This window comes from Panthera tigris, chromosome B1, assembly GCF_018350195.1.
Source record: "Panthera tigris isolate Pti1 chromosome B1, P.tigris_Pti1_mat1.1, whole genome shotgun sequence".
NCBI lineage: Eukaryota > Metazoa > Chordata > Mammalia > Carnivora > Felidae > Panthera > Panthera tigris.
In genome coordinates, this window is record NC_056663.1 from 28,748,404 (window position 1) to 28,760,567 (window position 12,164).

Below are 12,164 nucleotides of genomic sequence, written 5' to 3' on the forward strand. Positions count from 1 at the left end.
GAATTTGGTGTGATGATGAGAGCCATGTATCAAGGATCATTCCTATGTTGTTGGCATGAGCAACAGGGATGAAACCCATTGAAGAGAAGGAGCAAGATTTGGAGCTGAGGAGTCAAACAGCTGATTTTAGATGTCTTAAAGGGAGGATGGCTGTGAGATAGCAGGTGTGGGTGGCCAGGCGGCACTTAGATATCCAGGCTGTATCTCAGAGGATGGTTTTAGTTAGAGATAAAGAATTGAGAGTTAAAGGGGCCCCTGGGGGTGGCTCAGTCGGTTGAGCGTCCGACTTTGGCTCAGGTCATGATCTCATGGTTCGTGAGTTTGAGCCCCACGTTGGGCTCTGTGCTGACAGCTCAGAGCCTGGAACCTGCTCCAGATTCTGTGTCCCCCTCTCTCTCCACCCCACCCCTGCTTGTGCTCTGTCTCTCTCTTTCAAAAATGAATAAACAAAAAAAAAAAAAAAAAAAAAAGAATTGAGAGTTAAGAGGACTGGGACTAAGAATTTTGAGGAACTCTTAGTATTTAATGTTTGCATGATGGGGGGTGGACAGCAAAGGAGTTGCCATAGGCAGAGAAGAAAATTAGGAGGTTTGATGTGCAGAAAGCCAAGTGAAGAGCATGTTTTAAGTAGGAGGAGCTATCTCTCAGTACGTTCTGCTGAGAGTTTGAGAAACTGAGGACTTAGAATTAATCACTAGTTTTGGCAACGTGTTAGTTGTTTGTAACCTTTATACTCCAACAGCTTTGGTGTACTGAGTGACAAAAGAGTATTCCAGGGAGAGAGTGGTTATTTGTGCATTGTGCTACTAAAACAGAAAAGGGTCCCCAGGCTTTGGTAACAAGGAAGTGCTAAACCATAGCATGAGCAGAATGATGTGAATGGAAATCATATGAACATGATAGAGGACTTATTAGAGCTAAGAAACATGAGAAAGCATGTGTAAACAACTTTTTTTTAGACTGGTTTGGAAAGGGGATATTCATTCATATCACATATTTGATGGGTGTTTATCATGGGTCAGGTATAGTTTCGGTTGGTGGGAAAATGCATTGAACACAGGAGACAAGTGCTTCACTTCATTTCACAGAAATGAGGGAATGAGCCATGTGGATATCTGAGGGAAGAATGTAGCAGTCTTCGGAGGAAGAGCTGAGTGTCTGAGGGTGATTGCTTGCCTTATTTAAGGAGCAACAAGTATATGTTGTCGTTAAGCATCTGAGTTTGGCTCAGGTCCTGATCTCACAGTTTGTGAGTTCAAGTTCCACATCCCGTGAGCTTGAGCCCTGCTTCGGGTGAGCTTGTGCCCCGCTTCAGGTGAATGTGAGCCCTGCTTTGGGTAAAACACTAGCCCTGGGTGAGGCCCGCTTCTCTCTCTCTCTCTGCCCCTCATGAGATTCTCCCTCTCTCTCTTTTTGTCTCTCTGCTCCTCACTTACTTGCACCCTCTCTCTCTCTCTCAAAAAAAAAAAAAAAAAAAAGGACCAATGAGGATAACTGTAGCAAAATGCGTAAGGGTGAGAGTGGTAGAAAGTGAGGCTAGAAAAGTAGCTTGGGCCAGATCATTTAGGTCCTTATAGGTGATGAATGCATATTTTATTAAGGTAAATACAAAGTAGAATGATGGGAAACCCAAGAGGATTTGGGACAGGAGAATGATATGCTTAAATTTTAATTTAAAAGGATTTTTTTTTTTCTTTCTTTCTTTCTTTTTTTTTTTTTTTTTTTTGGCTGCTGTAAGAGGGCAAGTGATTAGGTAGGGAAGTCTATTAGGCTACTATAATAGTCCCAGCAAGAGATGACAATTAATTGTTTGGGTTAGGCTGGTAGCAGTAGAGATAGTGGGAAGTGGTAGGTTGTGTATATGTTTTGAAGGTATATATTGTGAAGGATTTGCCGATGAATTCTCTGTAAGGGGTGAATTGTAGAGACTGAGAGGACAATTAAGATATTTTGGTTGGATCAGCTGAGTGAATGGAAGGATCAGTTATGATAGGAAGGTCATAGGAAGAATGAGCTTGGGCGAGAAAAATCCAGGTTACGGTTTTGGATATGCTACATTTTAGATGCTTATTGATACCCAAGAACATTGTACTTGGAAGTGTGACTCGAGTTCAGGGGGAAGGGTGAGGTTGGAGATATGACTTTGGGAATCATCAAGGTACAGATGGTAGTTAAAGCAGTGCAACGAGGAGTGCCTGGGTGGCTCAGTCAGTTAAGCCTTCAACTTCAGCTCAGGTCATGAGCTCACACTCTGTGAGTTCGAGCCCCGTGTCAGGCTCTGTGCTGACAACTTGGAGCCTGCTTCGGATTCTGTGTCTCCCCCTCTCTCTGCCCCTTCCCTGCTCATGCTCTGTCTCAAAAATAAATAAAAACATTAAAAAATAAATAAAGCAGTGAAACAAGATGAGATGAAATAGAGAGTGAATAGAGAGAAAGCCCAAGTATTGATGTCAGGGGCACACCCACATTTAGAGATCAGGAAGAGGAGGAGAGTGCAGCAAAGAGGACCTGAGAAGGGGCAGCAGTGAAGGACAGAGGGAAACAGGTGTAGTGTTCGGAAGGCAAGTGAGGAATATGTTTATAAGGAAGAAGAAATTATCAGCTGTTTTAAATACCTCTGAGTATTTGGGGGAGATGTGGAACTAGACCCAACAATTAGATTTGACAGTGTGGGGACCGTGGGTAACCTTTCCCAAAGCAGCTGTGCTGCATGGGTGGGGGTGAAGGCTTGGTTGGAGACAGATTAAGAGAAAATGGGAGTAGAAGGTTTGAGACAGTGCGTATGGACAACACTTTCATGGAATTTTGCTGTAAATGAGAGAAGTTCTATGAATGCAGACTCATTAGCAGATTGGGGGTGGGCAGATGAGATAGTTTTCTTTTTGCATTTTCTTAGCGTAGTGAGAGGTGAAGTTGTTCCCCGAATGAAAGGAGGGGCAAGCAGGTGTTGGAGGCTTGGAGAGAAAGAAAGAGGTATGAAATGGTCATCGTGATAGTGGGAGAGTGGGAAATGTAGAATAATTAACAGTCATTACTTCAGTGGAGATCTGTGTTAAGAATTTAAAGCAAGCTGAGTCATCATGGCTGGGTTTTATTTTCATTATATTAAACTCTTTGAGTATAGGCATCCAGTAGGTTAAAAAAAGCTGGTTTTAATTAGGGTACGAGCTTTCCTACATAAGTACCATGGAGGGAGGAAGGAGCAAAAGAGGGGAGAGTCCAAACAGGGGAATGATTACTAGAAAATGGGTAAGAAAGGAAAAAAAGACATGGTGGGGAGTGGATGTGGGAAGGATAGGTGTGTAAGGAAATTTTCGTTCTGAAAGTGTGAAAGAACTGTTATATTGAGGAAGGCATTTTAGAAAGAAAGCCAGCATGCTGGTGTTTGGAGGGTGGAATGCTTACAATTAAAGTTTGGAAGTAGTGACTTTATTGGCAATTATAAGGTCAAATGACTATAGGAATAGGTGGCTGAGGTCAGCTGAGGAAAAGATTGTTGGAAACGGAAGGATCAAAGCACTGAGAAGGCCACCCTTTTAGGCGGAGCATCTGTGAGTGGTAAAATCACTAGGAATGACCACAGGAGTCGTAGTAAAGGGAAAGACAGTGAGCCAGGCAGTAAAACCTTCAGTGAATGAAAGGTTGTGATTTTGAGGTTACAAGGTGCAGCAAGCAGGACTAGCAGATGGTATAATCCCATGTCACATGCCTCAGAGGAGCTGGACTTTTGAAGGACAAGAGAAGACGGTGAGGAAGTGTAAGAAATTCTAAGCAGGGGAAGGGCTTGGAAAGGAGGGCAGGTGTGGTGTGGATGGGGAACGATGCACCAGACAGAATGAAGCTGAGGGTTTGGAAGATGATTGCTGATTGGAAAGGCTTGTATTTTATTTTGGTCCTAATAACTAGGGAAGTGAGGAATGGCTGTTGGCCAAGGTTATGTTTACCAAACTATTTTTCGTAAGTAACAGCCCAAGTGATGTTATGCTGATTTCCGATCTTGAAATAATGTAGATGGGTTCAGATTCTCATTTCCACCGTCTTCTGATTAGGTTGATAACCACTGGTTGTAATATGTATGAATACAGATCATTTGAAATTTATTTAAAATTTTAGTAAAAGTTTGAAAGGGACGTAAAGTGACTAAGGTGATGTGGAGATAGGATAAGGAAGTCCTTTTGTTGGAACTCACTTACAGAAAGAAAAGGAAAACGTGAGCCCTGCTTTGTGGTTTGAAAAGTGACGTTGATTGTTTTTTTCCAGAGGAAGAAATGCTATCTAGTGATGTGAAGAAACAACTGATTTCAGTATCTGAGGATATGATGGATCTGGCTAAGCGTCTTCCTGACACTTTGAAAAAATTGGAAGATCCACAGAGGTTAAATATTACCTGTTTTTACCAATTGTGTTTGTTCTTACTGTATATTCCTATTTATAAAGAATTACTTTTCATTAAGGTAGAGTCATAGCAATTTGCTTGATTCATAGAAATATACACGGACTGATGTGTAAATTTGAGAAATACCTTTCCAGTTGTTACATTGCAGATCAAAAGCTTAAGGCTTTTCTGTCTGCTCTGTAGGATGTTTTATGAAACAAAGTAAAATAAAATTCCGAAGTTCACAGAAAGGAAAATATTTTAGATTCAATGTTGTCTTTTTCTTGTGTTTATGGGCATCTCTCATTTAATTATATTTACAGTTTGGTCACCTAAAATGTATAAATAAAAACACTTTTTATATTTAGTAGCTTCATTTTTCTGGTTTTTTTATCTGATTATTAAATAGGAATTCTACCTAATCAGGACACTGTTAGAACAAGAGGCATTCAGATTTTAAATGTAATTTTATAGCTAAAGCCCTAGATAATTTGAGATATTTGGATTAATAGAGGTTGGATTACTGGTGCCTTGTAGCTGACTCTTTCAGGGACTAGGCCTTGCGGGAGCCTTAATTGCTGAATGACTCCTCTAAAATCAGGAATACTCTTGAACATGGAATGATTACAATGTAGTAATACAATATTGAGGCAAAAATACTTTGTACGAATGTCAGCAGTTTGTTGAAATAGAATTCTGATTTTGACAAAATGCAATGTTCATGTATTTTTGGGGGATGAGATTTGTGATATATGTTGACTGTGATATTTCAAAATATGATACAGAGAATCAGATCTTTTTCAAAGTCCTTTTTCCCCCTAGTTTGTTTTAGTGGTTTTTATGTAACTGAGAATTTCTGAAAGACTGACTGTCAAATGGGGACAGGTACCAGTAGAGCCATTTCATATTCAATTTTACATTTTTCCCTCCATGAAAGAAAAATAGTCACTGTTTACATGGTATTTACACGTATTCCAGATTTTTGTTCCAGCAGTTAGACTGTCTATTAAATGTAGATTATGTCTCATTAATGCTTTGCTTTGTAATAACAAAGCTATATAAGTGTTCTTAAAACTTGAGAATAGGAAATACTGGATTCATCTTTAGTAAAGAAAGATCTTGTCAAGTTTCAGTGTCAAACAAGGACTAGTTAAATTTCTTATTTCAGGTTCTTTGTGAGAAGTCTGCATAATACCTAACTTACCAAATTACACATTAGAACCAAGGGGGAGCAAAAAAGGCCTCTGAATGCGAAAATACATGCCCTAAGCATGAATTCAAACTCACTGAAGTACATAGTGGATGAAACCCATTCAGAACCTATTTGCTTTTTGTTTATAGATACAGTTTGATAAGCTTGGATATCCAGTTAAAGTGAAAACCAGGCATGGATAAGGAAGGGTGTGCACATGACCACACCTGGAAGTTAAAGGTGGCAATCTGTGAAAGAGTGGAAAAAACTATAAAAATTAGAAGTGAGAACTTTAAAAGTAGAGTCAATTGAGGTGTGTTAGAGAAGGGGATAGTTTTATGCTTCAGTGAACCTGGAAGGTATTGGATTGTACAATACTTCTTAGCTGTTGATTTAAATTCATTATACATCTCTTGTGTTGCTGTCCTGTCCTTGGCATTCTTTTGGGTGCTGATGTTTTCTGTAGGCTACTAATATGCATAATAACAATTCCAAGAGAGAAGGAAAAGTATATTATGCCTTACTGAAGAAGATAGCCTTTGATATTTGTTAAATAGTTACCTCACGTGAGGCATGTCATCCTCTGATGTTAGCACAGAATAAATAAGCTCTTACAGTCTTGTCAGTCTGTATGTCACTGTTGCTGTATTTATATGTTACAACATTACCATGCATTTAACAATGTAATGATGTCACATATCTGTTTCTCCTAAACTATTAATGTGTGGTTCTTATATTTGAATACCTAAGTATAATGCTAACTGTTCTCCATAAGATTTGAACAATTTTAGAATGTTAGAATTAGTGAGTTTTTAGGTTTTGAATTTAATTTTGATTTTGTTTGTATTGATGTAGATTTGTCAACTTAAGCTTGAGCCCAACTTTGGTGCTATTTTTAGCATGGGAAAAAATCATGAAACAACTCAGCATTTTTGATAGTTTATTCCCATAAATGATCAAATTTTTATTCGAATCATCAATATAAAACTTTAAAAGTCATGTCAGATGTTATTAAGTATTAATTTCGATACAGAAGAATTAGAAGAGCTAAACAAAATTGTTAACTAAATAGTAAAAATGTCTCTTTGCTTATCATATTCTCTTTTCTCCCCCTAACTTCCACTTTTATGAAGTAACTAAAAATTGTTTTAATAAACCCTATTACCAACAGACAAGATAGTGTGTCTCATTTTACACGCTAAGGGATCCTGGGTGACTTGGTTGGTTAAGCATCCAACTTTGGCTCAGGTCATGATCTCACGGTTCGTGAGTTTGAGCCCTGTGTCGGGCTCTATGCTGACAGCTCAGAGCCTGGAGCCTACTTCGGATTTTGTGTTTCCCTCTCCTTCTCTCTGCCCCTCCTCTGCTCACACTTGCTTTCTCTCTCTCTCTCGCTCTCAAAAGTAAATAAACATTAAAAAAAAATTTACACTCTAGCAGTGGTTTTCCTTTGCAGGTTTGGTTATAAATAGATGTTTAAAGTCACTTAGTTAAAATGCTATTATTAGCAACTATAATTAACGAGTTAAGAATTTCTTATCATGGGGCACCTGGATGGGTCAGTTGGTTAAGTGTCCAACTCTTGGTTTCAGCTCAGGTCATGATCTCTTGGTTCATGAGTTCAAGCCCCCATCAGGTCCATGCTGGTGGTGTGGAGTCTGCTTGGGATTCTCTCTCTCTCCTTCTCTCTGTCTCTCCCCTGCTCATGCTCTCTCTCAAAATAAATAAACTTAAAAAAAATTCATATCATATTTATTCACATACAGCCTCTCCATATTTTCTTATTTGTCCACTGATGGGAAGTTTTTTTCTTATTCCAAAGAATATATTCTAGTTTTGTGATTATTGACTATGCTAAACAGCATCATTTTTGAATTATAACATAAACACTCTTATGTGTTACTGTTGGGACTAGTAATTGATCAGCAAATTGAAAAAGTTAGTTAAAATGTAGGATCATAAAAATTTTCTTTTAATTTAACATATTAGTATATATTTGTTTCTCAGTCTTTTTATATTTATCATGGCTTTTTCATTAAATATAGGACTGCTCTTTGGAGTTTCTTTTTTAACTCATGCCCGTTTTGTATCATTTGCAATTTCTAGTTTTAGTTTCTTTAAAATTAGGAGTGAAAACTTAAGACACTTGAAACAATCTGAATGCAGAGTCCTAGGAGTTTTTAAGATTTTTCCTCCAAACTTTTTTGGTTGTTTTGACTATAGTTAATCAGAACTTTTTTTATAAAAAAGGAAATTTGCTGAGTCTTTCAGCATGTTCAACTTAAAACAAATTTTTTTTTGGTGGTCATGTATCATCGATTTGACTTATATTTAAATTAATTGCCACAAAAAGTGTAACTGGCATAAATAATTAGTTTGGGACTAAACGCTACTGACACTAGTAAGCCTACAAGCCAACAAGCATATTAGCATATATGCTTAGTACGTGTACAAGTTAAATACAGAAGTGTCTTACAGTACTAGAGAGTAACCCACAGCCATAAGCATATAGTGGTTATTAGGGAATGAAGAATAATTTTAAATCAATTTGTCTTTTAAGTGAAGGTCAGGCTAGAAAGCTTGTACTTACTAAAAAGCATTATGACTTGTGTTCATAATTACAGTTAAAGTTGAATTACCCTTTCTTAATTTTTTTTAGGATTTCTACACTATTAAATGATATTTCAGAAAATCTGTATTCATTAAGGAAGACGATATTTGGTTCAACTGAGACTGAACTGAGGCCCAGTGCTAATTTTCACTTATCACCATTGGAAAATCCAACTGCTGATGGAGTACAACAGAAACAAATTAGAGAACATGAAAGTTTTACTAAAGTTAAAGATGAGACGTGGGACACAGCACTTGATTTAATTAAACATGATGAGGAAAATGTACTTGGAAATGAAGTAAAACAAAGAGAAGAGGGGCTTGAAGATGTATTAGAAGAAGACAATAAGTTGAGAGAGAACACAGAAAGAATTTGTTTGCACTCGTTAGATATTACAGAATATGAACTACAGATTTTGGAGCAGCAGGCTCAGGAAAAAGTTCTTAGTGATGTTACTTGCAAATCTCCTGAGGTACTAAAAAAAAAGAGAAAACAATTGTCATTCACTACTAGGGGTTCGCTGATGTTTTTCTGTAAAAGGGCAGATAGTGAACATTTTAGGCTTTGCAGACCACACGGTTCCTAACTGTTCAGTTCTGCCAATTTAATGTGAGAGCAACTATAGACAAATGTAAACAAATGAGCTTGTTTGCATTCAAGTAAAAATTTACTAACAAAAACAAAAAGTGGGCTGAATTTGACACGTGAGCTCTAGTTTGCTGCTTTGACTGAGTCTAATAAGCAGCAACTTACGGTCTTACAATGAAAAGATTTTAAAGTGTCAGTACACATTCATTGTACTTTGCTATTTTAGCATTTCTCCTGATTTTTATATAATAGATAACTCTGGGTTTTTTTGTTTTTTGTGTTTTTTTTTTTTTTTTTTTTTTGTGGAATTCCTATATACCTACTAGTGTTTACTCTTCCAAATTTGCTTTGGAAGTAGTTTTATTTCCTTATACAGATTTTCTTTACTTGCTGTTGTAAGAGGGTTTCTAACAAACTGATATTTTTGCCTGACACTACCCTTTCCTGGCATCCAGAGAGTCTTGACCTGTTTTTTTCTTAATAGATTGTTAAACTTCTATATTCTCTGTCAATTTAATGTTTAGATTTCTTATTATGTTCTGATTTTATTAGTTTAATTTGTGAGGTAATGTTTTTCTCCTGGCTAAGTTAAGGATATTTTTTGAAATAATGAGGTTGTATTAGAAAAATCTTTGTGTTTCTTTTATTGTAAAGACAAACCATAAAAACAGACATCATATAGCCTATACTTTTGTCTCATTTGTTTTTCCTTAGTTTAGAAAATTACCTATGATGTCCATATTTGGTAGAATTTTATACATTTTATTTTGCAATAATGAAGTTTTACGTTTTTATTTTTTATTTATTTATTTATTTTTATTTATTTATTTATTTTAACGTTTATTTTTGAGACAGAGAGAGACAGAGCAGGAACGGGGGAGGGTCAGAGAGAGAGGGAGACACAGAATCTGAAACAGGCTCCAGGCTCTGAGCAGTCAGCACAGAGCCCAGCGCGGGTCTCGAACTCACATACTGCGAGATTGTGACCTGAGCCGAAGTCGGACACTTAACCGACTGAGCCACCCAGGCACCCCAAGTTTTACGTTTTTAAAATTAAATTTGAAAGTCATATAATAAGGTTATTTCCCTTTTCAGTTTTCTAATGGCAATCAAAATCTTAGTATTTGAGAAATTCTCTGTTTGGTAACTATATTAGTAATCACTTCTACCTACATATTAATGTGTTTTATTTTAAAATGATTTTCAAGGGGCACCTGGGTGGCTCAGTTGGTTAAGTGTTCAACTCTTGATTTCAGCACAGCTTGTGATCTCATGGTTGTGAGATCAAACCTGGCGTGAGACTCTGTGCTGGGCATGGAGTCTGCTTAAGATTCTCTCTCTTCCTCTCCCTCTGTCCCTGCCCTTTTCATGTGCACGCACGTGCTTGCTGTCTCTCAAAAAAAAAAAAAAAAAAAAAAAAAAAAAAAATTAAAAAAGTAAAAAAAGATTTTCAAGCTATTCTCACCCCAACCACTTGTAAAACATATTCCCCTTTTAGGAAATATATTTTGCTAATGGCTACATCAACCTTTAACCTTTTGGAAATTTCTTATTAGGTATACATTTTAAGATGATAGGTTTCATAAAATGATATAGAATGATCAAAATTTAATGATCTCACTGCCATCTTTTACCCCAATTATTGCCATTCTTATTGTGTAATAACCATTAGCAATTTTTTTCTTTATTCATTAAAGACCCTATTTAAAAGGGTAAAATAGGGGCGCCTGGATGGCGCAGTCGGTTGAGCGTCCGACTTCAGCCAGGTCACGATCTCGCGGTCCGTGAGTTCGAGCCCCGCGTCAGGCTCTGGGCTGATGGCTCGGAGCCTGGAGCCTGTTTCCGATTCTGTGTCTCCCTCTCTCTCTGCCCCTCCCCCGTTCATGCTCTGTCTCTCTCTGTCCCAAAAATAAATAAAAAACGTTGAAAAAAAATTTTTTTAAAGGGTAAAATAATAGTAAAAGAATTTTTTTCTCTTTCTATAAAACTTACTTTAAAATCCTTTTTGAAGGCTTAATTTTTACAGGTTAATTATGGCTAGACTTCCTTTTCCTACTTTCGATTTAAAGATTGGACTTTTTTTGGGTCCTACATTTTTTTTGTGCAGGTTCCCATGCTGTTGGACCCTTGCTTCCTGGGGATTGCCAAATTGTAAAGTTTCCTCATATCTGAACCTTTGCAATATCTGAATAAATAACATCTGATACTGTTTTTCAAATATGTAGGTACTGTTTGTAAAAGTGATCAATCTAAAGGTATTATTACAGTCATAGCAGCTTTTTTGTGAGCTCCTAAAATCAGTAGATATAAAAGAACACCTGTTGTTCCTGGAATAGAATAGAATAGAATGGAATGGAATGGAATGGAATGGAATGGAATGGAATGGAATATAATAGAATTTTTCAACATTGTAAGGTTCTTGTACTCAAGTGGGGAAACACAGTTTGATATTGTTTAACCATTGTCGAACTTGTCACTTTGTACTCACTTTTAGCTTGTAGGGGGTTTTATTTCAAGTCAGTCTGTCTGTCTTGTCTATCTTTCCAGTTATATTTCCTTCATTCTCCTTTTCTTTGGTTCTTTGTTTCTTTGCATCTATTTATTCCTCCCTCTTTCTCTTCTTCCTTACCACCCTCTCTCCTTTTCTATCTGTGTGTCATATAAACATATAAATATGTATTATAAATTTATCTACTGGAGAAGAAGAGAAAGTTGTCTAAAGATATCTCATGTATAGTAACTTTATTTTGTAGAAAACAGGATATTGAGTCAATTACATTGGAAAATTAATGTTTGAAATACTATTTTTTTTAAAGGATTTATTTCCCAAGGATAATGAAGAGGATCTATCTTATGTAATTGAAAGTGATGAAGATTTAGAACTAGAGATGATTAAGGTATGTTTGAAATTATGGAAATTTGCTTCCAGTTCCTTAAAAAGGGAATTTAATTAAGTAAAATATTACCTAATTCTAAATGTCCTCCCATAGTGTGATTACTGTCAATTACATAATCATTAGATTTTGTTTTTGTTGTTTTTTTTTTAATTTTTTTAAACATTTATTTATTTATTATTGAGAGACAGAGAGATAGCGTGAGCGGGGAAGGGGCAGAGAGAGAGGGAGACACAGAATCAGAAGCAGGTTCCAGGCTCTGAGCTGTCAGCACAGAGCCTGATGCGGGGCTCGAACTCACGGATCACAAGATCATGACCTGAGCTGAAGTCAGACGTAACCGACTGAGCCACCCAGGCGCCCCTAGATTTTGTTTTCCATTTCATATTTCTTTACATCTTTATAATGTTTTAGTAGTATGCTAATTTTTACATATTAGAAAACATATTTCTCCCAGGTCACTTCTTTTAAATCTTTTCCTGGAAAATGGGTAGCAGTTTCGCC

General features: G+C 36.8%; 1 protein-coding gene across 6 annotated transcripts in view; it reads left to right on the forward strand.

The window, feature by feature from the left end:
* WRN (WRN RecQ like helicase) overlaps nt 1-12,164 on the forward strand; it is a 149,859-nt gene that overhangs the window by 50,973 nt on the left and 86,722 nt on the right. For all 6 annotated transcript variants that reach the window (XM_042983152.1, XM_042983154.1, XM_042983153.1 and 3 more), the window contains 3 exons: nt 4,261-4,375; nt 8,227-8,650; nt 11,583-11,663. In XM_042983152.1, the coding sequence (XP_042839086.1) occupies nt 4,261-4,375; nt 8,227-8,650; nt 11,583-11,663 (620 nt within the window). The remainder of the gene's footprint in view (nt 1-4,260; nt 4,376-8,226; nt 8,651-11,582; nt 11,664-12,164) is intronic.